Below are 27,715 nucleotides of genomic sequence, written 5' to 3' on the forward strand. Positions count from 1 at the left end.
TCTGGTCATTCAGGTGGGGTTTACATTAGACCGTATCAGCGGATCATCAGATTAACGTTTTTAAAACGATTAGCGTGCACACAGCAACGCCAATACACGATTCGTGTGCACACAGCAACGCCAATACATGGATACGCTCGGCTCCGCAGGCATCCTGCGCTCCAAATCACTCCGCCCTGAACAGCGAGTGCCCTCTGGAGGGTGCGCACTCTGGCCCTGCGCAGCTCACAGAGCGCGCGAATGAAGTGCACAAGCAGTGATTCGGGACTGAGCCGCTGTGTGTGTGATCCTAGTGCATATCGGGCATGCGCGTCACTTACCACTTGCAAGTGGAAGGATGGCAAGCCTAAAGACAATCATAACTACACAATGGGCAGTATTTGCATCAGTATTTGCAGTATTTTCATACTTTTATTAATGAAAGGTGATACAAGGCGGAAGTCTGCGCCGTTTTTCAGCAGTCGCGTCACATGACCAACGCCAGCGAATCAGGAAGGTGGATGTCACAGTGACTTTGTCCAATGACGACGCCAGCTAGAGCTCAGCACAGCGTATCCGTGTATTCTCAATGTTTACACAGCACCGGACCAGACACGATCTGGATTGAATACGTGGACCCTGGCGGATTCCCATTTCCAGGCGTTTTAATGTAAATGGACAGTGCATCCGCGAAGAAAACGAGACAGATACGGTCTAATGTAAACTTGGCCTCAGATTCTGGAAAGCTGCTTTGGGACAATGTCTATTGTTAAAAGCGCTATACAAACAAACTTGACTTGACTTGTTGGTCGACCACCCCTGGGGACGGTAACAATGGTCTTGAATTTCCTCCATTTGTACGGTACACAATCTATCTGACTGTGGATTGGTGGAGTCCAAACTCTTTAGAGATGGTTTTGTCACCTTTTCCAGCCTGATGAACATCAACAACGCTTTTTCTGAGGTCCTCAGAAATGTCCTTTATTCATGCCATGATACACTTCCACAAATGTGTTGTGAAGATCAGACTTTGATAGATCCCTGTTCTTTAAATAAAACAGGGTGCCCACTCACACCTGATTGTCATCCCATTGATTGAAAACACCTGACTCTAATTTCACCTTCAAATTAACTGCTAATCCTAGAGATTCACATACTTTTGCCACTCACAGATCTATAATATTGGATCATTTTCCTCAATAAATAAGTGAACAAGTATAATATTTTTGTCTCATTTGTTTAACTGGGTTCTCTTTATCTACTTTTAGGACTTGTGTGAAAACCTGATGATGTTCATCTCATCTCATTATCTCTAGCCACTTTATCCTGTTCTACAGGGTCACAGGCAAGCTGGAGCCTATCCCAGCTGACTACAGGCGAAAGGCGGGGTACACCCCGGACAAGTCACCAGGTCATCACAGGGCTGACACATAGACACAGACACCCATTCACACCTACGGTCAATTTAGAGTCACCAGTTAACCTAACCTGCATGTCTTTGGACTGTGGGGGAAACTGGAGCACCTGGAGGAAACCCACGCAGACATGGGGAGAACATGCAAACTCCACACAGAAAGGCCCTCGCCAGCCACGGGGCTCGAACCCGGGCCTTCTTGCTGTGAGGCGACAGCGCTAACCACTACACCACCATGCCACCATCTATCTATCTATACACACACACACGAGGGGAAGTCAAAAAGTTCTAAGACAAATGAAAAAAACTTTATTTATGAAAATAAAGCTATTTCTCTACATATCCTCAATTTAAGTCTAAACACTTCTGCAAGCAGTGTTTCCCTCAGAGAATTCCTTCTTTTTATTCCTTTTGAAATTATTGTCAGCAAACCTGCCGATTTCGACCAAGCTACAAACATGGACTCTATGAACTACACTTCCCAGAACTCACAGCGCCCTCTGTCTCCTGACTATTAACCACAACTGTCACTCATCACTCTATTAGTCCCTCTGCCTATTTAAACTCCACTCTCACACCACTTCACTGTGAAGTATTGTTCTGCCTTTCCCAGTACATTTTGAGCCTTGTTTATTTCTGACTGATGCACAGTGTGGGTGGCATGGTGGTGTAGTGGTTAGCACTGCCGCCTCACAGCAAGAAGGTCAGGGTTCAAGCCCCATGGCCGGCGAGGGCCTTTCTGTGCGGAGTTTGCATGTTCTCCCCGTGTCCGCGTGGGTTTCCTTCGGGTGCTCCGATTTCCCCCACGGTCCAAAGACATGCAGGTTAGGTTAACTGGTGACTCTAAATTGACCGTAGGTGTGAATGTGAGTGTGAATGGTTGTCTGTGTCTATGTGTCAGCCCTGTAATGACCTGGCGACTTGTCCAGGGTGTACCCCGCCTTTCGCCCGTAGTCAGCTGGGATAGGCTCCAGCTTGCCTGCGACCCTGTAGAACAGGATAAAGTGGCTAGAGATAATGAATGAGATGATGCACAGTTTCTTGACTTTAGTTTCTCCTTGTTTGCCGTTCGCCCGACCGTTGCTAGTTCTTCGGCCCTGATTCACGTCTCACGTTTTGGCTTGTTCACTGTTTGCTCTACACTCCTTCTGTGCATACATTCGTAAGTGCCTGCACAGTGACAGGATACTTTGCCATCATGGATGTAGCAGAAGAGGTGAAGCAGACAGCTCTCAATGCTCAGGGATGCTTGCTAGGAGAGCATCAGCAGATGCTAACTGACCTCAACACCAGGATCTCACAGCTAGCAACTGTGATGTCGCAGGCCCTCCTACCGCGTTCCGATCCAGCTCCAAGCCCAGTGCTACAACTCCCTGCCCTGGAGAAATTTGCCAGAGATTTGCTCACTTGTAAGGGTTTCCTCCTCCAGTGCTCAATGTACTTCGCTACCATACCATGCCTAACTTTCTGATGACCACAAGATAGCTAAATTTCTCTCCTTTCTCATGGGTAAAGCCCTTCGATGGGCCAGTGCTGTCTGGAACAATAGCAATGGACCCATGAAAGCCTATGAACAGTTTCTTGCCCAATTTAAAAGGGTTTTCGACCACGAGCCTGAAGGCATTGAAGTAGGTGAAAGTTTACTCACCATGTCACAAGGTTCCAGAAGCTTGGCGGAGTATGTGCTGGAATTCAGAACACTAGTGGCTGCTAGTGGATGGAATGAGCCTGCGCTTAAAGCAGTCTTTTGCAAGGGGCTACACCCAGAAATACTGAGTGAGCTTGCCTGTTGGGATGAACAGTTGACACTGGATTCTCTCATTGATGTTGCAATCCGTTTGGGCAATCCTCTGACTCTCTACAAGAGGCTGGTAAGCCTGCTCATACCCCAAAAGAGAGCTCTGCTATGGAAATTTCCCACACCCGGTTAACACGCTCAGAGTGCATTTAGGAGGAGAAGTGAGGGACTATGTTTCTACTGTGGGAGTTCAGAACATCAGCTCAACCACTGCCCTGTTCGTCCTCCTCACTCATCTTCTGCAGAATGTCCTCCATGCCAGGTAAGTCCCACTTGCAGGTTTACTTCCAAGTCATTCCAAGTTGCTGTGTTGTTGAAGTTGACTTCTTCTACCCATGTCCTCTCTGCTTTCAAAGACTCAGGAGCAGAGGGGAACTTTATCAACAGTTAAAGTCTGCTTAACATCAGCACACTCAACGGAGGACCCATAGGGGACGGTCGAGTCTCTCAGCACACCACTCCCATCCATGTCCAAGTAGGCATTCTTCATTCGGAGTTCATTTCACTCTGTCACTTCCACCGACTGACATGACATCATTCTGGGTTATCCTTGGCTGCAACTCCACGACCCCTTAATTTCTTGGCAGAACAAGGAGATTCTGCAGTGGTCACCCACATATTTTCAAGGCTGCATCTCTTGTCCCAAGATCATGCTTGCTTCCACTTCTGTGGAGAGCCCCCCAGCCTGACTCCATGGACAATGTTCCCAAGTGTTATCTGGACCTCAAGGAGGTTTTTAGTAAGGGTAAAGTTTGAGGGTTACCACCTCATATGCCTTATGACTGCACTATCAACCTTCTACCAGGCACATCACCACCTAAAGGGTGCATCTACCCTCTCTCTGAGAAGGAGCAATCTGCTATGGAGGAATACATCCAAGAGGCCTTCAAACAGGGATGCATCTCTCTCTCTCTCTCTCTCCCCCCCCCCCCCAAATCTGTCTGAGTTACATGTCGGTCCTGGGATCGAGATGCTGACCTCTTCTGCTCCTCAGACCTGCCTGATCCATCCTGGTGCCCTGTGTCTGGTTGGAGTCTCATTGCATCACTCCTGTGGAGAATGGCCCCATGTGGACAGTTGAAAGTCACACCCGGAGGACGCTCTGGACACTTACAGTAATGCTTTTATGGCTGAGGACTACAGTTGACTTGCTAGCTTTAGGACTGCAGTTGTCATGAACAATTTAGCAGTTTAGACTTGACTTCACTGCGAAGTATCGTTCTGCCTTTCCTAGTACATACTGAGCCTTGTTTTATTTCTGACACGTTTTCTTGACTTTAGCTTCTACTCTCTCGTTTACTTTCTTGCTTGTCCTCATTTGCTCTGTTTGCCATTCACCCTGTTTGCTGTTCACCCAACCATTGCTAGTTCTTCGACCCTGATTCCCATCTCATGTTTTGGCTTGTTCACTGTTTGCTCTACACCCCTCTCTACGCATACAAGTGCCTGCACTATGACAATTATAACATCTGTCTTAGAACTTTTTGAGTGTGTGTGTAAGAAATAAAATGTGTGTGTGTGTGTGTGTGTGTATATGTATATATGTATGTGTATGTATATATATGTGTGTATATATGTGTATGTATGTATGTATGTATGTGTATATATGTGTATATATGTATGTATGTATATATGTGTATATATGTATGTATATATGTGTATATATGTATGTATATGTATAAAATATCTTTTAAAAAGTTACTAGAAATTAGGAAATGTGTATCAGTTACTTCTCAAAATGAATTTAATTATTTTCTCAAGTCAAGTTGAACAACAACAAAAAAGACACTTATGTTATTGTTTTTCCTGAAAAATTTATCGGGATTATATTATTACTTGTAATATCACCAGATTACAATGATAAAATTTAAATAATATGTTTGGAAGATAGGAAACCAACAGTCATGTCAACAGAATCAGTAATTTACCAAAATGAATAGTCTGTGTTTTATACATTTTATTGCAACAAACCTCACATCTCTTTTTCCATTGATTAAACCTAGAATGCCCATGGCAATATTAGTCACACATTTGCAATACACTCATTAGGTCATTATTTCCGTCTTAGACCAACCTTGACTGGGTAATCGGACCATGTTTGAAATAATTTTCTCATCAGAGTTCTCCTTAATGTATTAATCTTTACACCAAGAAGGAAAGAAACAGATTCATGGAAAAAGCATCAGGGCAACAGAAATGGTGAATTCTGGTATGGAAGCAACAATCCAAATGATGGCAACATGCTTTTGAATAGATATATCTACAGCAAAATATAATTTTATCATGCAAAGAAAAAATGAAAATAAAAACTAATACTCAAGTATTAAATACTATCTCTACTAAATGAAATCCTGAGTATCCCCTAGTCAATTAATGATAGCATTACTCATTATAGAGCATAACAATATAAACATTAAATAAATTATTGTGCATTTAAACAAACAAAAAAACCTCTTAAAAATAATATCCTCAAAACTGAAATAATTTGCTGAAAAACCTCAGTTCGCTCCTGATATTTTGGTTAAATCAGAGAAACCTGGCTGGAATTCAGCTCAGCCACCATCCTGAGAGCTCAGGAGGAAAAAACAGCACACAGCAGTGAGATTATTCCTGTGTCCTACTTTCCTCCTCTCAGTCATGCTGCTCCAGCACACTGGCTCAGTCTTTATCAAAACCTCAATTTCCCTCTACATCCTACATTAGAGCTGCTGTATCCATACAGACACAGGATTACTACAGCTTTTTGTTCATTCCTGATTCATCCACATGATTTTGAAAAGGCCTTTAACCTACAAGCTGATGTTTTGACTTCAGTGACCCCTTGTGTACAGACAGGATGTCAATTTTTGATTAAGACAATACAGGAAATCAAGTTGAACACCACTCCAAGATTTTTTTTTTTAAACCTCACACATAGTGGACAATGTTCCAGGAGTGTGATAGCGCTGATGGAAACAACATGCTGACATCATTGCACTGTATTTCAGTTGTCTATAATGTATTGGTCATAATCAGTTAAAATACCTTCTACTACATATAGTATTTCCTTATTTAAATGGATATTTGTAGAAGGCATATTGTAAGACAGGTTCTTATTAAACTGATCACTAAACTGTGATCAGCGGACACATCTCCTTTTCAATATGTTCTGGTATATTATTACTGTATATATGTTTTAGTTCCTATGAATCCTACACCCATAGTGCATTACAAATGCATTAATAAGTGTTATATGGCATCTGTAATACTTTTTATTCTATTCACATTCACTGGATATGAGCAATTGCATGCTCTGATTGGCTACTCTACTACTTGGATATCAGCTATATGTATATGTACCATGAGTAGAGAAAAACAAAATGGCGGAGAGTGTTGCTGAACCGAGGATGAAATAAAAATTACTTGAAAACAAACCCCCCCCCCAAAAAAAAAACAAAAAAAACAAAAAAAGCAACAAAATATGGAATAAAAGTATTTGATGGTAAGAACATATCTTTTTTATTTTTCAAGAATTATAGCATTTTTCACAAATTGCTATTGTCATTTCGCCAGTTTGTTTACATTCTAAGTGGAAATGATTGTCAGACGTTTTGTATAAAGTTTTTATTTATCTAATTTGCAAAAAATAAAAATATGCTCTGTTTTTCAAAATCCAGTGAATGTGGATATAATAAAAGTTATTCCACTCAATTTTGTTGTACTTGGCACTATGTGCCTTGTCGGCGATCAGCTTGGGTGCGACTTGATTTCATGGAATAACTGTTAAATACGAGGTTATAATGCATATTAATGATCTATGTGAGACGTTTGCATGAATATATTTTAATCAAGCTAACTATAGCACGGGTATTTGAATATGACCGATATGTAATAAATAATTTTGGCTCTTTTATTGACCATTTACCATTTCATGCATAAGGTTTGTGCTTTTAACAACATATGATTAGAAACATGAAACTTTTCATCTTTTCAACAAACACAAATGGGCTTGCAAGTCATGTGGTTTGGTAATATGACTAAGTTTGGTTTCCAGTCAAAGGAGAAAACCAGAACTATAAAAAAAAAAAGATTCAGCACACAACTGAATAAAACCTCATTCTGGCTGTGGCTCAAGAAAGATGATGAAACGTGACAAATGGACAATCAATAATGATCAGCAGCAATTGGGCTGATCTTACAATAGTGAGGGCTGCAGCCACAGAAGACAGGTCGAGGTGTATGCAGTGAAACCGTCCCACTAAAACATCTAAATGGGTGCTTCTGTGGTACCTCCTGATGATCAGATACCCATTGCCATTCCATGAAGGAGCTACTGATTGGTTAGCACTCAAAAGTGTTTAACATTTCTTTCAAAAGTATTATGGGTATTTTTGAAATGCAGATGTAAATTCTTTAGGATACTTTGAACAGAGAGACTTTCTATGTTTTTAAAATTCCCGCGTTACTCTACTGGTGTTAAAAGGTGACTTAAAGCCCATTTATTTTATTTTTTTCCAGACAAGAGGAGAAGTCATGCTGCATTGCCTACTATGGATACATTCATAACTAGAAGAGCAGGTGGTAGAGTGGATACCTCTACCTAGCCACATATTAAGATTTGCATCAAAATCTAATCAAATCAATTGTTCCTTTACCCATGGCCCACATTTCCTCCAAATTTCATCCAAATCCATTCACTACTTTTTGGGTTATGTTGGGAACAGGCAAAAAAACTGAGAAGGTAATGAGTGCTCCGGATGCAATGCAACACAAAAATGGTGTTCTAATGCATTGTGAATACTGGATACATAGGAAGTATTACAAACAAAACAAAATACAATATGAAAATTTAACATTGGCACATACTGTATATCTTCTACAGTTTCATTAGAATAAATCAGAATTATAATCCTCACTTTTGTCCTGACAAACTTTTTTTTTTAATTAGTTTAAACAAAGTTCCTGGGGTTAATTTACAGTCATTACTGAAAGACGGATATCTGGGCTAAAACCCATGTGTGCATATCTCATCTGATTTTACTCAAGATTTTGTCTTGTCTATATTCATTTTCAGAAACGTGATGTGATAGTTGTTCGGGGATCTCTGTACCTGATCATATTACAGTGACATAAAGGAAATGGCCTGTGGTAAGAGAAATTCTCCAGTGTATACATGCGGATATTTTTCAGACACAGCAATAACAAATTTACTATGTCTCTCTAACACAGTACTGTAAATGCTTGTAAAAGTTAAATAAGTAAATAAATATTTATAGAGCTTAATTTATATAGTTGAGTCATACATTTTCAATATAGTCTGTAATATAGTCTTATGTTGACTATTAAAATGAGTTTTTTTTTTCAAAATGTCCACAATTGTAAACAGATCTGGAGCTAATTTCCCAAAAGCGTTGTAAATTTAAGATCATTTTAACTGGTAGAGAGACTTCATTGTGATGCACGCTCTACCATTTTGTTGTGATGCTTTTTGGAAACTCAGCCCTGAATGTTACTGAATCACTGTTAAACATTATATGCATCATGGATATGACATGACAATTTTGTGTACTGTAGTGTCAGGTAAACACTGCTCCTGCTTTGTTATTAATAATTTCTTTAACAGTGTCCATGGATCAATTGTTGCAGTCATTTATAAAGGAAAACTTATTGGCTCTAAAACCCATAAAGACAAAAATAACAATTAAAAAGTCTCTCAGGTGTTTAGTCTTGGTAAGCATTACAGCAGATTGATAAAGAAACTAGCAGCAGTGTAAGAGCAGCAGCAGCAGCTTAGAATTTCACAAAATTCTGCCTTTCTTTCTTTTTTCCTTATTTTACTGCTCTGCTGGCCGGGATTTCTGCTCCATCACGCTGGCTCTCTGCTCCATCATGGCCCTCATCATGGCTGGGTTAATAGCAGGAGTCGTAGCAGGAGCTAACGGACGCAAAGGATACTGGCTGGCTTTTCCACCTACTAGCACACACTGGAAATATGGGATCTTGCCTGTTAAAAAGGGAGAAATTGAGAGAGAGAGAGAGAGAGAGAGAGAGAGAGAGAGAGATGTAGCAATAGTTTGATTGATTGCTTTTGTCTATTGTCATTTCAAGTTAATGTTTACTGGTTTGTGGTTGTGGTTATTCTTCAGGTTGTATACAGTACTTAAGTCCATTTTCAGGCTCTCCATTCAGATTATGCAAATTACCTCTGAGGTTACCAGATATAGAATTTTCACACATGGGTGCTTTTACAACATTTTCATCACCTTTAAATACAAGCACTTGCCTTGAATCCCAAAAATTAGCAAACAGAAAATCCACACTGAGGAATTAAATATAATTTTTTTCCTGTCAAATTAATGTCATACATAATGATATAACATGAAAGCGATACCAATAAAAAAAAATAATGATAATATGCTGATATAAGAATTTAAAAGATGCTAACAGCAAATAAACATCTAGTGTAGGTTTCTAGTATATACTACTCATATATTGTTGAATAGTTAATTATTCCACAAAATCGAGTTGTACATGAGCTGATAGCCGACGAGGCGTGTAGCACCAAGTTGGCTATTAGCCATGTATGACAAGATTGAGTAGAATAACTGTATTATTCTATCTACATTCACTGGATTTTGAGAAACAGAGCATTTTTATTTTTTGCAAATTCGATAGATAAAAACTTTATACAAAACGTCTGACAATCATTTCCACTTAAAATGTAAACAAACTGGCGAAATGACAGTAGCAATTTGTGAAAAATGCTATAATGATAATTCTTTAAAAATAAAAAAGATGTGTTCTTACCATCAAATACTTTTATTCCATATTTTGTGATTTTTTTTTTTGGGGGGGGGGCAGTTGTCTTCTTCTTCTTTAGTTTTTTTTTGGTGGTTGGCAAACCAACTTAAAGGTGCATTACTGCCACCAACTGAGCTGGAGTGTGGAACAGGAGATATTGGGGGGAGAAAAAAAAAACTATATTCTTTGAGCTATTTTTGTTTCTTTTAAATACTTGATAATTTTTGGGGTTTTGTTTGAGTAGAGTTTTTATTTTGTCCTCGGTTGGTTCAGCAACATGCGATTAGTCAATAGTAATAGAGTAGCCAATCAGAGCGTGCGATTGCTCATATCCAGTGGATGTGGATAGAATAAATATGAATAGCACCAATTGAAAATTTTCACCTCTAATCATTACAAATTTGGTTTACTGTAATTTAACACCCTCATTATTCAGGAACTGACTGTATAAAATAACACTTGATCCAACATAGCTTAGTATTTTCAATATGTTTTATATATTGTGCTCTGAGACTTAACTATGCACACATGATGTGGCCACAAAATACTAAACTGAGGCTAGGAAATTGTAACGTGCACAAGGGATGAAGGTTATCATCCCTTAACTTTTAATTCTCTCCATTGTCAATAAGAGTGACACAAAGCAATCATTTGATGCATAAACAGCTATTTAAAAGAAATGTCTTCATGTGGCTTGGAGGAAACATGTGGCTTCACTCTCACGAGAACTTGCTATAGGGTGGGAATTGGCAAATGAAGAATAGGTGAATCCCCTCCCAAAAATATAAAAATTACTTCATTAAAATTGAAATGTAACAGAGGTTGGTATTGGACTTTCTGCTTACCTGGCTTCTTCCCTTCTGTAACATTTTCTTCAACTTTGGATTCTTCTAATTAACACATAAAGGAAATTATGAAAACAAATTAGAATTATGCATCCAATACATACCTAATCTGAGTAGATATCAGCACCAGGTCAGTCAGTAAATCAGGTTCAGTTAAGGCTATATGTGAATCTGATACACTCTGTGGCCGAAAGATTGTGGGCACCCGATCCTCATGTTCATACATTGTTCTTCCCCAAACTATTACCACAAATTTTTCCACAAGCAATTATATTGAATATATTTGTACACTGTGGTGTTACAATTTCCCTCCACAAGAACTAAGGAGCCCAAACCTGTTCCAGCACAACAGTGCCCCTGTGCACAAAGACATGGCGTGGTTCCATGAAGACATGGATTGGCAAGGTTGGAGTGGAATAACTCTAGTGGCCTTCAGCTTAACCTCACTGAACACCTTTGGGATGAACTGGAACGCTGCCTGTACCCTAGGCCTCCTCACCCAACATCAGTGTCTGACCTCAGTGACGCTCTTGTAGCTGAATGAACACAAATTTCCACAGCCATGCTCCAAAATCTAGTAGAAAGCCTTTCCAGAATATTGGGGGTTATTATAACAGCAACAGTGGGTGGGGGTGAGGAGATTAAATCTGGAATGGGATGTTCAAAAAGCATATACAGTTGCCCATACAGTGTATTGTGCCCAACATGGTCTTCAACTTGCAAATTCAAAACAATTGGAACAACTTCAGGAGTATGAAAAGATATAAATGTTATTTGAAGATAATGAACAAAGGTCAAGCACATCTCCATTATGCATTCAAATATGTGGAAACTTCTCTTGAGATCAAGTTCATTTGGCCTTGAGGGAACAACAAATTTAAATCCATGGATATCTATTTACATACATCAGAACAAGGATCAAATCCACTGTGATATTTACTGTAGACACTATTTCTATGAAAAATAAGGATTGGAGATCATGTTGAGCATGGTTCTAACAAACAGCTTGAAGAACATCATTTGGGAAAGAACACTGATATGTTTATGATTGAAGAGGTAGATGAAAGAGTCCTTGAACGTAAGCATGAAAGATAATTGTGTTGCAGCCTGGGAAAACATCGTGAAATTTGACATTTGTTAGTGTTTTGTTACTTTCTGAACTATTTTTTATGCATGTAACCTAAATGTTAGGTTTTAGCATTTAAAAGCCTGGATTTTCTGGAAAGTGAAAAGATTTAATTCTGACTGCAGTGGAAGAGCAGGGATATGATTATAAACTAAATTGATTAGGCTTAGATTATTGGAATTAGGCTTAGATTATTAGCTCATCCGGCCGACAGGCGATGAGCTTATGCCATCAAGTGTTGTCCATCGTCTGTCCAGTGTTGTCCACATTTCACAAAAATTGCTTCTTCTCTCTCAATTCTTTACTGATTTTTATTCTTTTTGGCAGGAAGGTGGGTTTGCCTGGGGTGCATACAGTGGGGCAAAAAAGTATTTAGTCAGCCACCAATTGTGCAACTTCTCCCACTTAAAAAGATGAGAGAGGCCTGCAATTTTCATTATAGGTACACTTCAACTATGAGAGACAGAATGGGGGGAAAAATCCAGGAAATCACATTGTAGGATTTTTAATGAATTAATTGGTAAATTCCTCTGTAAAATAAGTATTTGGTCACCTACAAACAAGCAAGATTTCTGGCTCTCACAGACCTGTAACTTCTTCTTTAAGAGGCTCCTCTGTCCTCCACTCATTACCTGTATTAATGGCACCTGTTTGAATTCGTTATCAGTATAAAAGACACCTGTCCACAACCTCAAACAGTCACACTCCAAACTCCACTATGGCCAAGACCAAAGAGCTGTCAAAGGACACCAGAAACAAAATTGTAGACCCGCCCCAGGCTGGGAAGACTGACTCTGCAATAGATAAGCAGCTTGGTGTGAAGAAATCAACTGTGGGAGCAATTATTAGAAAATGGAAGACATACAAGACCACTGATAATCTCCCTCGATCTGGGGCTCCACGCAAGAGCTCACCCCGTGGGGTCAAAATGATCACAAGAACAGTAAGCAAAAATCCCAGAACCACATGGGGGGACCTAGTAAATGACCTGCAGAGAGCTGGGACCAAAGTAACAAAGGCTACCATCAGTAACACACTATGCCGCCAGGGACTCAAATCCTGCAGTGCCAGACGTGTCCCCCTGCTTAAGCCAGTACATGTCCAGGCCCATCTGAAGTTTGCTAGAGAGCATTTGGATGATCCAGAAGAGGATTGGGAGAATGTCATATGGTCAGATGAAACCAAAATATAACTTTTTGGTAAAAACTCAACTTGTCATGTTTGGAGGAGAAAGAATGCTGAGTTGCATCCAAAGAACACCATACCTACTGTGAAGCATGGGGGTGGAAACATCATGCTTTGGGGCTCTTTTTCTGCAAAGGGACCAGGACGACTTATCCGTGTAAAGGAAAGAATGAATGGGGCCATGTATCGTGAGGTTTTGAGTGAAAACCTCCTTCCATCAGCAAGGGCATTGAAGATGAAACGTGGCTGGGCCTTTCAGAATGACAATGATCCCAAACACACCGCCCGGGCAATGAAGGAGTGGCTTCGTAAGAAGCATTTCAAGGTCCTGGAGTGGCCTAGCCAGTCTCCAGATCTCAACCCCATAGAAAATCTTTGGAGGGAGTTAAAAGTCCGTGTTGCCCAGCGACAGCCCCAAAACATCACTGCTCTAGAGGAGATCTGCATGGAGGAATGGGCCAAAATACCAGCAACAGTGTGTGAAAACCTTATGAAGACTTACAGAAAATGTTTGACCTCTGTCATTGCCAACAAAGGGTATATAACAAAATACTGAGATGAACTTTTGTTACTGACCAAATAGTTATTTTCCACCATAATTTGCAAATAAATTCTTTAAAAATCAGACAATGCGATTTTCTGGATTTTTTTTTTCTCATTTTGTCTCTCATAGTTGAGGTATACCTATGATGAAAATTACAGGCCTCTCTCATCTTTTTAAGTGGGAGAACTTGCACAGTTGGTGACTGACAATACTTTTTTGCCACACTGCAGAGCTTCTACCCAAATTTGCATAATTGCAATTAATAATGAAGATATGGAGTAATTAAGCCCTAACGAGCAGTTTCCACACAAATCACTTCTTCTCCCTCAATTCTTCACCGATTTTGATTCTTTCTGGCATGAAGGTAGGGGTACCTATGGTGCATATAACTTCTACCCAGATTTGCTTAACTGCAATTATTAATGAAGTTATGGACTAATTAAGCCTTAATGAGCAGTTCAACAAAAATCGCTTCTTCTCGGTCAGTTCCTTGCCATTTTAGATTCTTTCTGGCAAATAGGTAGGTATTCCTAAGGTGGATATAGTTTCTATATATATGAGTCAAAATTTGCTAATGGGTAATAATGGTGAGACACGTATAAAAAAATCATCTCCATCCACTATTTTAAACATAAACTGGATATTTTTTGGTTTAAATAAAATAATATTGCTCTAAGAAATAATGTTGACAACTTCAGATATCACAAGCTATATTTTCCCAATAAAATCATGAATTAATTTTTTGAAGTTGGTGAATTTTAGACACCCGACCGTAACAGTTCTGACTAACCAACTTCGACAAGGTTTGATTGCTATACAACTTATTGTCGGAATTAAATCAACTACACTCCATAAAACAGGTTTACTGAAGTGTTTAAAAAACCACATACAATGGGCCTGCACATTTTCTAAACACGAAAAAAATCATTTAAAAAAAAAAAGACCCTTATGCACGTTACTGTGTCCGTCAGAAGTCAACATCAACTTGTGAATAAGAATATTCCAACTAAAAACATTAATATAGAACAATATATGTAATCAATCACTTTAATATAAAAGCACCAATTGATTTATAATTAATTCTTGCCTTGGAATCTGCCTGTTTTCAAAATACATCGATGGTAAAATCAAAGGATCGCTGTCTGTCAGAAAATAACATACACAAGACTATCGTATATCTCCGACCGGCATAGCACCGCATGATACACAAACCTCCAGGAAATCCACACTACCACAAGTTTTGATGACATCATCGCTTTCCGAGAAGATGGAGAAAATGGCCGTCTGAGCAGCGTGTGTTTGCAGTCTGTCAGGAAAGCTAATGTGCATAATACGTAACGCACGTAAGTATAGATTTGTTCTTCACTCACTAAAAATGAACCGTAGCGATCGGGGAACTGGCTGAAATACTTCATAATGGATGTAAACAAAAATTGAATATGAATTTTACTATATAATTTTAGTCTTAGATTTCTCCGGTTACTTAAATATTCATATTCCCCTTTCCCTAGTCAGATCTTATAGTGCAATTAGAGTACATTTCAATGAATTCATCTTTGGTAATTTATGTCCGTCAAAAGTAACATGCATAAGTATACTAACCCACATGTGTTTAATATTGTATTGTTCCACAGAGTCCTGTTTCCAATTCTTAATGTTAATAGTAAGTTACTACTGTTATGTTATGAGGATTTCTTCACAATGAATTCTTGTGTTATGTCGGTTCATAAGTGATAACAGAAAAGTTATCACCTTGGCTCTTGGTCGTGAATCTTTTCACCTGTTTCTTGAATAATTATATTCTCATTTTCTGGAAAGATCTTTGATATTTTCCATTAAGTATTGTAAAAACCTGATTATTTCATTCTTATATGCATGGAGTTTTGTAAAATAAGGAGAAAAAAACTAAAAATACTTCATTTTTTTTCCGTCAAAAAATAACATGCATAAGCGTAGATTTGATAACTTCGCAGATGATTTTTTTGAAAATCCAGTGTGATTACTATCTTTTCAATTGTTAATATGTTTAATAAAATAATAAAAGTTTAATATGATGTAGTTTAATTTTTCAGTAAAAGAATATGAATTTTGACATGATTTGTTACATATTATTACCCATTAGCAAATTTTGACTCATATAGCTTGTATACAGCTGGTATATAGTGTATATAGCTTGCAACATTTATTGCACAAGGTGGCCTACTTTAAGTCAAGTCAAGTTTATTTCCTGAGTTCCTGAGTTGTTTGCGCCGAGTCCTTTTTTCCCGCGAGTGCCGGCGTTAATTACCAACCCTTTTTTTACTTTTTTCTACAAATAAATTTCCAGTATCCTCTTCATTTTTATTGTACTGTCGCTTTCCTTTTTGTACTTTTCACTTTCGCTTTCTTTTTTCCGGTTTTTCTCTTTCTTTTTTCGGAAGAACGCCGAGACCGGAAGCTTTTTTTCTCCTCCTGTGTAAAGACCACAAGTGGAGGCCATCCACATCAGATCTGCTTTAATATCAACAGATCTTCGTTTAAGGTACGTGAATCTTTTCATCATGGCACACCTTCTGCCTGTTCAGTGTGCTGAGTGCAGGATGTTTAGTCATTCTTCCTCCGTCGCTAGCGATAGCTTTATTAGCTTTATTTGTGATAAGTGCAGATTAGTTAGCTCTCTGACAGAGAAGATTACAGTGCTAGAAGCGCGTGTCCAGGCTTTAGAGCAGGTTAGTGAGCGTGAGAACAGTGTAGCTTCTGTAGGGGAAAGTCTGGATGCCCTAGGTGGAGTTAGTAATCCCCCAACTCCGGCATTAGAGCCCTTACAGCGGGGTGAATGGGTGGCGGCTCGGCGGCATAAGTGTAGAGCCAAAGCTACCGCTGAGGCTCGCCCACGGGAGCACCACTCCTCTCCGCGTCATGTGCCAAACAGGTTTGCTCTCCTTAGTGATGCACCCACTGAGAAACCTGAAAGAGCTCTGGTTATAGGGGACTCTATCATACGGCATGTGAAATTAGCTCAGCCTTTAGGGGCACCAGCAGCTTTAGTCAGGTGTATACCGGGAGCCAGGGTGCCAGACATAGCAGGGAATCTTAGGGTCCTAGGCGAGCACAGGTTCTCAAAGATAGTTATCCATGCAGGAGCTAATGATATACGCCTTCGTCAGTCTGAGGTTACTAAGAGTAACTTTGTAGAGGTGTTTAAATTAGCGAAGGCGATGTCCGATGCTGTAGTATGCTCTGGCCCCATCCCAATGCGGCGTGGCGATGTAGCTTACAGCAGGTTATGGTCGCTGAACTGCTGGCTGTCCAGGTGGTGCTCTGAAAACAGTGTGGGCTTTATAGATATTTGGGCTAATTTTGAGGGCACTGCTGGCCTGTTAGGGCGGGATGTTATCCATCCCACTCAGGAAGGTGCTGCTCTCATTTCCTGCAGCATAGGTCATAGTCTCAGAACAGGCCTAGTTAATTTCTGACAATCCAGAGCCAAGGCCAGGGAGCAGACGAACAGGCTAAACTGACTGTCTGCTAGCTGCACAGAGTCGTCACTCAGGGCCCACTACATCGAGACTGTGTCTGTTCCCCGAGCTCAACAAAAAGGTAGAAATTTTCAGAGAGTTTGTTCCAGTAACCTAATCAATATAAAATTAGATCATACTGACTGTACAGCTGCTGCCAGCACCTTTGATCTAAATGTGGGGCTATTAAATATTAGATCTCTTACATCTAAATCGCTAATGGTTAATGAACTCATTACTGATCAAGAGTTTAATGTACTTTGTTTAACTGAAACATGGATTAAGCCAAATGAATATATAGCATTAAATGAAGCGAGTCCTCCTGGATACAGTTATATACACCAGCCTCGTCTAACTGGCAGAGGAGGAGGCGTTGCGGTTATTTATAACGATTATCTAGGTGTAACACAAAAACCTGGTTATAAATTTAATACATTTGACATTCTTCATACTCATATAATGTATGTAGCCTCAAAAAATAAGTCTACCCAGTTAATTCCATTGCTTATTATTTACAGGCCCCTGGGGCCATATTCTGAGTTTCTTTCTGAATTTGCAGATTTTATCTCAGATCTGGTTATTTCCTTAGACAAAGCTTTAGTTGTCGGAGATTTTAATATTCACTTCGATAACCCAGAAGACTCTTTAAAAACAGCGTTTGTGTCCATCTTAGATTCAGTCGGGATTAAGCAGAATGTCATCGGACAGACCCATAATGGTGGTCACACCCTTGATCTAATACTAACATTCAGATTAAACGTAGACAATATAGTCATACTTCCACAGTCTGAAGTTATCTCAGATCATTATCTCATCTCATTCAAACTATGTCTGAGTAATAATATATGCACCTCACCACGCTACTGTATTAAACGTACTTTCATGTCAACTACTACACAGAGCTTTATAAATGATCTCCCAGAATTGTCAACGTTGATTGGGTCACTGTCAGCCCCTGCAGAACTTGATCAGGCAACTGAATGCTTAGAGTCAACATTCCACCATACTTTAGATAATGTAGCTCCTCTAAAAAGGAAAATGGTCAGAGACAAAAAATTAGCACCCTGGTATAATGATGACACTTGCACATTAAAACAGACCACTCGAAAATTGGAACGTACGGGTAAATGGCGTCAAACAAAATTGGTAGTGTTCAAATTAGCTTGGAAGGAGAGCTTCCTGAAGTATAGAAAAGCTCTTAGTGCAGATCAACATATTTCTCCTCCCTAATAAAGATAACAAAAATAATCCTAGATTCCTATTTAATACTATAGCAAAATTAACCAGGAATAAGTCCACTATCGACACATGCACACCTGCAGTATGTAGTAGCAACGACTTCATGAATTTTTTTAATGACAAAATTGAGACTATCCGACAAAAAATTCAAACTACTAATTTAAGGTCAGACAATGAAAGTGACCTTGTAGTTAACTATATAACTGTATCAGATCATCATTTAGAATGTTTTACTCCCCTTAAAGAAACTGAATTACTTTCATTAATCTCTACATCAAAAGCCTCAACTTGCGTACTAGATCCCTTACCTACACATCTATTCAAACAGATAATGACTGGAGTAACTGAACTGCTTCTAAAAATAATAAATTATTCTCTTACGATTGGCTATGTACCCAAATCCTTTAAACGAGCAGTTATCAAACCCCTGATTAAAAAACCTGACCTTGATCCCTGTCAGCTGTCCAATTATCGGCCAATATCAAACCTCCCCTTTATCTCCAAGATCTTTGAAAAAGCTGTGGCACAGCAGTTATGCTCATATTTACATAGGAATAACATCCATGAAATGTATCAGTCAGGATTTAGACCTCATCATAGCACAGAGACAGCACTGGTTAAAGTAGTAAACGACCTACTGTTGGCGTCTGATCAGGGCTGTGTCTCGCTACTTGTGTTGCTTGACCTTAGTGCAGCATTTGATACCATTGATCATTCCATTCTTCTGGATAGACTAGAAAATGTTGTGGGAGTTAAGGGAATGGCCCTCTCCTGGCTCAGGTCTTATCTAACTGATCGTTATCAGTATGTTGATATAAATGGTGATATTTCTAGATGTACTGAGGTAAAGTTTGCTGTTCCACAAGGTTCTGTCTTGGGTCCACTGCTTTTTTCTCTATATATGTTACCTCTGGGTGATATTATTCGTAAACATTGTATTAGTTTCCACTGTTATGCTGATGACACACAGTTGTATGTCTCTGCTAAACCTGATGAGAGACACCAGCTTAATAGAATTGAGGAATGTGTTAAGGACATTAGACACTGGATGCTTATTAATTTCCTTCTGCTTAACTCTGACAAGACTGAAGTACTTGTACTAGGACCACATACAGCTAGAAGTAAGTTTTCTGATTACACAGTGACTCTGGATGGCCTTTCTGTTTCTTCACGTGCAGCAGTAAAAGACCTCGGAGTGATTATTGACCCCAGTCTTTCATTCGAAACTCACACTGATAACATCACCCAGATAGCTTTCTTTCATCTCAGAAATATTGCAAAGATAAGAAATTTAATGTCATTGCGTGACGCAGAAAACTAGTCCATGCTTTCGTTACCTCCAGGTTGGATTACTGTAATGCCTTACTGTCTGGATGTTCCAATAAGTGCATAAATAAGCTCCAGTTAGTTCAAAATGCAGCAGCAAGAGTCCTTACTAGAGCTAGAAAATATGACCACATCACGCCTGTCTTATCCACACTGCATTGGCTCCCAATCAAATTTCGTATTAATTATAAAATACTACTATTGACCTTTAAAGCACTAAATGGTCTCGCACCACAGTACCTGAGTTAACTTCTGCTCCTCTATGACCCGCCACGCCTACTTAGATCAAAAGGTGCAGGCTATCTGCTGGTACCTTGTATAGTGAAGGCTACATCAGGGGGCAGAGCCTTTTCTTACAAAGCCCCACAGTTATGGAACAGCCTTCCAAGTAATGTTCGGGAATCAGACACAGTCTCAGCATTTAAGTCTAGGCTGAAAACATATCTGTTTAGTCAAGCCTTTTGTTAATGGTGTTTATGAGGTAAAGGTGTAGATCTAGAGGGTCCTCAGACATAGAGTGTTTTGGTAAACTGGGATGTATGGATGCTGTCAGTCCCCACTCGCTTGCTCACTCGAGTTTGTTGACGGTGTAGTGGCTGGCTGCTTTATGTCCCGGGGCTCCCTCATGCCTGTGTTACCTTCTGGCTCTCTCCTTTTAGTTATGCTGTCGTAGTTAGTTGCCGGAGTCCCTGCTTGTACTCGGTGCAATATATATACTGCTCCTACTTATTCAGGTGACATTGGGCATACCTACCAACCTGTGTTTTCTTTCCCTCCCCTCCCCTCCCCCACCCCAAATCTGTCCCTCTGAGTTACATGGAGTCAACAGGAAATCTTTTGGTGGAGAGGGTGGAGACCTCGACTGGCTATCGTAGCCTGCAGGGAATCGGCCGTCAGACTTTCTGTCGCATGTCCCAGACCCGGTGAAATGTAACTGAATTGTCTTGGCCAGCCCTAAGGGTCCCATCTGCATCTCATCATTGCTGAGGAGTGTGCTCCCATCACCCAATCAAGCATCCAGCCAGAGTAGGTCATGATATATTTTTTACCATATTAACATGCCATTGTTGTGTGTTATGCCTGATGTAAAGACTCTCGTCTCTGCAAGCCTACCACACAGATTTAATACTTGTCATTTTTAGGGCATACCTAACAACATGTGTTTTCTTTCTCTCTCTCTCCCCCCCCCCCCAATCTGTCCCTCTGAGTTACATGTTGGTCCTGGGATTGAGATGCTGGCCTCTTCTGCTCCTCGGACCTGCTTGATCCATCCTGGTGCCCTGTGTCTGGTCAGAGTTTTATCGCACTGCTCCTGTGAAGGACGGCCCCATGAGGACAGTTGAGGGTTATGCCTGGAGGATGCTCTGGACTCTTACAGTAATGCTTTTATGGCTGAGGACTACAGTTGTCTTGCTAACTTTAGGACTGCAGTTATCATGAACAGTTTTGCACTCAAGTTTCCATCAATGAAGAGTTATAACATCAACGAAACTGTCCTCATGTTAAAACTGTTAATATTATAGTCAGGCTGTCTGTTGTTGCCCAAATGAGGATGGGTTCCCTTTTGAGTCTGGTTCCTCTCGAGTTTGTTCCTCATGTCGTCTGAGAGAGTTTTTCCTTGCCACCGTCGCCACAGGCTTGCTCATTGTTGATAGATTAGGGATAAATTAGCTCATGTTTTAAGTCATTCAAATTCTGTAAAGCTGCTTTGCGACAATGTTTATTGTTAAAAGCGCTATACAAATAAACTTGACTTGACTATTTGCATACTGCCTTTAACAATAAACATTGTCACAAAGCAGCTTTACAGAAAATTAAAGGCTTTAAACATGAGTTAATTTTATCCCTAACTTATCCCCAATGAGCAAGCCTGTGGCAATGGTGACAAGGAAAAACTCCCTCAGATGACATTAGGAAGAAACCTCGAGAGGAACCAGACTCAAAAACTGTAGTCCTCAGACATAAATGTATTACTGTAAGTGTCCAGAGCTATCTTCCAAGTGTGACTTTTGAGTGTCCATTCAGGGCCATCCTCCACAGAAGCAATCGATCATTCCCTCTGGACTAGACGGGGCCAGAGTGTGCTACGCTGTCATCGACGGTCTCGTTTAGAGTATTGGATTGTTGCTCTGTTTGTTGGTCTCTCAGTTCATTGCTCAGCTTCAGTATATTCAAAACTCAGCAGTCAGACTCCTCACCCATGCTAAATGCTTGGGACACATTACTCCTATCCTCCAGAACCTCCACTGGCTCTCTGTTCTATATCACATTCAGGATAAAATTCTTCTATTTACATTTAAAGCACTCCATGGCCACACTCCTCAATATCTCATGGAATGACTTCAACCCTTCTCTCCCATTCACAGTCTCAGACCTTCATCTTCTGGTATGTTGTTTGTTCCCAAATTTAAACTGTCCAACATGGGTTCCAGGGCATTTAAGATTTCCCCCAAGCTGTGGATTTCTGTGGCTCAAAATTCTCTGCCTCCTTACCCAATTTGATCTTAGCCTAGGCAAGATTGTAAGTAAAACATGTCCATGTTACACTGGATTAATACTGGATTTATGGTTTCTTAAGGTTGAGGTGTCAAAATGCACTCTATGGCTAAAGGTTTATGGACACCTATGGACACTGGAACACTCATGTGCTTGTTGAACATCCCATTTCAGGTTGTAATAACCTCCGCTCTTCTGGGAAGGCTTTTCACTAGATTTTGGAGTGTAGCTGTGGGGATTTGTGATCATTCAGCCATGAGAGCATTCGTGAAATCAGGCAGTAAAATCCGGCAAGGTGGTCAGGTGGTGTTTTAATTGATCCCATAGGTGTTCAATGGTGTTGAGGTCAGGATTCTGTGTAGGACACTTGTGTTCTTCCACTCCAAGCTTGGGAAACCATGTATTCATGGGGCTTGCTTTGTGTATAAGTTCACTGTCATGCTGGAACAGGTTCAGAAATCTTAAGACCACAGCATGCAAAGACATTCTATACAACTGTGTCCTTCTAATATTGTGGAAACAGTTTGGGGAAGAACAACAATGGTTATAATGGTCAGGTGTTCACAAACTTTTGGCCATATGGTGTCATTTGTCCATTTTCCAGAATTCATCCACAGAGCAATGATGTGTTTTTCTAGGCTGCCCCATCTTTAAGGTCTGGGTAGTTATTGACTGTGATAGACTAGCAAAGTAGAGCATCCTGTAATATCAACCATGCTGTGCTTGTAGTACACATTTATTGCTTATTTTCAAAACATTATTTTACATCTCTTGTGTAATTTTTTCCTCTGTGACCACAAACCCATCAGGTTAATTTCTTTTCAGTGAATTAGTCATGCCTTGTTTTTAGAACACACAATGTTAATCGAGTCACGCAGTGGATGAAGATGGTACCTTGTAGTCATGCCTTGTAGCATTTGGTAGTTTTTCCATGTCTATAAAGGGCACGTAGGGGAGACAGGGGATGGTTGTAACAAAGGGATAACTATAACAGCATCACTTTCACCAATAAGGGATAACGAATGCTGCTTTTCCACTACCAACGCGGCTGAGTTGGGCTGAGCCGTGCGGTGCTGAGTCGAGCTGAGCGGGGCTGTTGGAGTTGCATTTCGACTACAACCGCGCTGAACTGTGCTGGCTGGAAGTGGGTGGACACATTGGGTGGAGTTAGCGAAAGTGGGTGGACGTCACGTGATGTCGTTAGGCGGCGCAAACAGTGACATCAGTGACCTTTTAAGCGGTAGTCTCACGACCTGGATAGTAAACAATAAACATGGAGGACATGGAGTCATTAGTGTTGCTGGTCTTGGTGCTGTGGCTTGTCGTCACCGACAACGCCAACAGATACTGGCAAGAGCGTATAGATGAGGCGAGGCGCATAAGGCTTCAGAAATTCTCGTAATTCTTCTTCTTCTGGGTTTACGGTGTTTACAGATCTCAGCGTGCTCGCGGGGCATGTGAGGACACTCCTCCTCACCAATCAGTGCACAGGGGAGTGTCTCCTCAAGCCCCTAGCCCCGCTCGGCTTGGTTTGGCTCGCTTCAGCCCCACTCCAAAACCGTGTGAGTTTTGGGTGCTGAGCGGGGCTGAAGCGAGCTGAGTCGTGCTGTTCTGAGGTAGTCGAAACGCGAGCCGTGTCGGGCTGAAGTGAGCTCAAGCGAGCTGAAGTGAGCTGAAAAAGGGTAGTGGAAAAGGGCCAATAGTCATTTGATCAATTTTACATAAAACCACTCCCTCCCTGACCTTGCATGTGAATTTGCATGGCTGTGTGAAGAAGCGTCCAGATTTTACAGCCCAAACACTAATTTTCAGGTAAGAAAGTAATTTTTGGACAAAGTTTATATTTTGACGAGTACTGATACTGTAGGAGTTTGAATTAACCCTCTGGGGTCTGAGGGTATTTTTTGGCACTCTAATGATTTTGGCATGCTCTGATTTTGTTGTCAATTTCAACAAGTCTATGCAGTATTTTCAAAGTCATATGACTTTTTTGTATTCAACACAAGTTCGGCTACAATAATATCCATGTAATATGTATGTTATGATTGTACTTTTAAAAAAATAACATAAATGAAGATGTTGTAGAAAGCAGTTTTAGAACTGTATTGGAATGTGTGAAAAAACATGACCTTACTCATTGTGCACAGAAACTTAAATTTGCTGCACTGATTTGGACAATTAACTGGCCATCAAAAAAATGTACTGTATATCCTATTGTTTTGGGATAAAGGGTTCGCAGTGGGAAGGGTATTCAATGAGAAGAGTAAAAAATTCCATTCCATTCAATGAGAAGAGTGACAACCCCTCCCACTGCCAGCTCTTAATCCTATCAGGTCAAGTCACAATGGGTAAGGCAATGTTTTTTCACAAATTCCAACACAGTTCTAAAACTGTTTTTTTTTTTTTTAAACATCTTCATTTATCTGGTATTTGACTTTATTTTGGTATTTGACTCTATTCAGTGTGTCTTGAAATTAACTTTTGTACTATTTTACTCAGTTTAGAGCCACAACCGACTCTATTACACAATTACTCTGTAATTTTGCTGCCACTCCAACTCCAAATTTTACTCTCTAAACTCAAAATAGAGCAAACAACTATTTTTGAGGAAAATACTTTTAACTCTGGAAAAATTGCTGTCATTTTTACTGTGCATGCACTACAACACACGCATATCAACTGATCTGCTAATCAGAAATAGAAGAAATAAACAAGTTTTACCTCCAAATAGCCTAAACTATGTCTGACAGATTTTATCCTGTTTACGGTGGGCATTCCCAGTGCGAAAAAGAAGCCAATCGAAGCCGAAAGAGTGAAAGTGATTATCATGCCATTACCATTTATGAATGCGTAAGTGGACACTCAGTGCTCCAACTCCAGTGTGACTGAGTAAGGTAACACGTTTTATGTTTCATCTAATTTAGGTACCGTATTTTTCGGGCGATAAGGCGCACCGGATTATAAGGCACACTGTGAATTAACGTGTCTATATTCACACATAAGGCGCACCGGATTATAAGGCGCATTAAGCAAAACAACACAGTCCGGTAAATCAAACTTTATTCCACTCAGTTGAAATAATAAATTTCAAGTACTCTCACAAATACCAGTACAGAAAAATACACTCACTTATTGATTCATTCCTATTCCACAAATCCATCGAATTATTCATCTTCAGTGTCTGAGTTAAACAGCTGTGCGATTTGGGCATCAAGCATGCCCGGATCCCTCTCGTCATTATCCGAGTCAGTCTCGTTGCTGTTACCGGTACTTGGCTGTCCAGTGATGATTCCAGCTTTCGTGAAAGCTCGGACGACAGTTGCGACCGACACCTCAGCCCACGCATCAGCAATCCATTGGCAGATAGTGGCGTAACTAGCCCGGCGTTGCCTCCCTGTCTTGGTAAAGGTGTGTTCGCCTTCTATCATCCAATGCTCCCACGCGGCTCGCAGTTTTGCTTTGAACGCCCTGTTGACACCAATATCTAGCGGTTGGAGTTCTTTGGTTAATCTTCCCGGAATGACGGCAAGCTCCGAATTAGTTTGCTTCACTTGTTTTTTGACAGTGTCGGTGAGATGGGCGCGCATGGAGTCATAAATCAACAGGGATGGTGATGTGTGGAAAAAGCCATCCAGTCTCTTGACGTAAACTTCTCTCAGCCACTCTTTCATTTTCTCCTCATCCATCCAGCCCTTTGGCCTTGACGATGACTCCGGCTGGAAATTTTTCTTTTGGTAAAGTCTTCCTCTTGAAAATGACCATGGGTGGTAGTTTCTGGCCATTAGCCTGGCAACCAAGAACTACAGTGAAGGATGCCTTCTCGTTCCCTGTGGTGCGTATAGATACTGTACTGGTCCCCATTTTCTCGACAGTACGGTTCATGGGGATGTCAAAAGTGAGGGGGACCTTGTCCATGTTGGTGATGTGGTCTGGCTGGATCTCCTTTTCAGTGATTTTATTCTTGCAGCAAGTGCGGAAGATGGCCAGCATTTCTTTGTAATCCTTTGGCAGTTGCTGCGAGATGGTAGTTCTCATGCAGATGGAGAGATGACGCTGTTTCATAAAACGGAAGCACCAAGAAGGACCTCCACGAAAGTCGTCGATCTTCATGTCATGTGCTATCACTGTTGCCTTGAATCGAATGGAGACTGTAGAGACACTTCTTCCTGCTGTTCTCTGTTCAATAACCCACTGTTCAATTTTGTCCTCTAACTGTGGCCATCTCGCTTTGTTCCTGCGGAAGCTCTGTTTGGTCTTCTTTACTTGGTGCAATTCATCTTCTTGCTTCCTCCACTTCCGTACCATTGATTCATTGATGTTGAATTCTTTCGTGGCTGCTCTATTCCCATGTTCTGCTGCGTAGCTGATAGCTTGGAGTTTGAAACCCGCTTCGTAAGCATGCCTCTTAACAGGTGCCATTTTGGGGGGTCCTTTTATGTACACACAAATGTACTGTAATATAATGTTGAAGCACAGTACGTATTACGTATAAAAAGTGGCGGGAGTAAGCGTACTAAATACTGTTCTCTGATTGGTTTATTGTTGCTAGCACGTACTCCGGGCCCGGGCTGCCCGCTCAGGTAGTGGCACAGCGTACCATAATGCTCCGAATATCCATTGAGCGGAGCAGCTTCGTTGCTTACCAAAGTCATACTTGCACATTTCTACAGATTTTTGAGTGCATTGTACCACATAAAATCGGTCAGTAAGCACAACAAGTAATCATACATAAGGTGTGCTGGATTATAAGGCGCACTGTCAATTTTTGAGAAAATTTACGGATTTTAAGAGTGCCTTATAGTCCCAAAAATACGGTAATTTAATAAATATATTATTTGTCAGTGGGCACATAGGAAAGTGTAAAGTATAAAGTTTGTCAATATGTTTATCATGTCTGTATGATAAAAAACTTGAAGATATTTATCTAAATACATGACCTTCTATACCTGTCGAGCTTTGCTGGTGAAGTTCTCAACCCCAAAGGGTTAAGTAACTTGTATTAGACTAAAGAATAGGTTCTTTTGTAAAATGTGAGGCATTTAATCTATGCTAATTTCAAACCACCATGCTGGTACAGCTAGCTAAACAGTGACTGACAGTGGTGGGGATGGTTGTAACACCTCATAAGAAAGTGTTACAACCATCCCCGTGATTACAACTAACACAGAAAAAGACCTTTGCATTGTGTGCATGGAGCCCTTTGGAAAATCCAAACTCAAAGAAAAGTGGCTTACGTAGATGTGTAAATTGCAAGTTCTGTGCCCATGAAAACTGCACCCCTGGTAGAACTACATACATTTGTCACCACTGACTCTGATTACTCTGATTAGATGGATAACACACCCAGATATAAACACTCAAGTTCATCATTTAACAGAAAAACACAGTGTGCATTTTTGTTGGTTTGTTAATTACCAAAAGTCTTCCTGGAACTTTACGTTGATCATGATGAGCTGTATCTGACCCCCTGCTGAAGCATTCCGTTC

The 27,715-nt window shown here is 40.4% G+C and overlaps 1 protein-coding gene across 6 annotated transcripts in view; it reads right to left on the reverse strand.

Annotated features, from left to right (window-relative positions):
- Positions 1-8,887: 8,887 nt before the first annotated feature.
- The window catches only part of trdn (triadin), a 265,042-nt gene continuing 246,214 nt past the window's right edge, over positions 8,888-27,715 (reverse strand). For all 6 annotated transcript variants that reach the window (XM_060916449.1, XM_060916445.1, XM_060916447.1 and 3 more), the window contains 2 exons: positions 10,817-10,861; positions 8,888-9,174 (listed from right to left, as the gene is read on the reverse strand). In XM_060916449.1, coding sequence (XP_060772432.1) covers positions 9,005-9,174; positions 10,817-10,861 — 215 coding nt within the window. In that variant the 3' untranslated portion in view covers positions 8,888-9,004. The remainder of the gene's footprint in view (positions 9,175-10,816; positions 10,862-27,715) is intronic.

Source organism: Neoarius graeffei, chromosome 3 (assembly GCF_027579695.1).
Source record: "Neoarius graeffei isolate fNeoGra1 chromosome 3, fNeoGra1.pri, whole genome shotgun sequence".
NCBI classification, from domain to species: domain Eukaryota; kingdom Metazoa; phylum Chordata; class Actinopteri; order Siluriformes; family Ariidae; genus Neoarius; species Neoarius graeffei.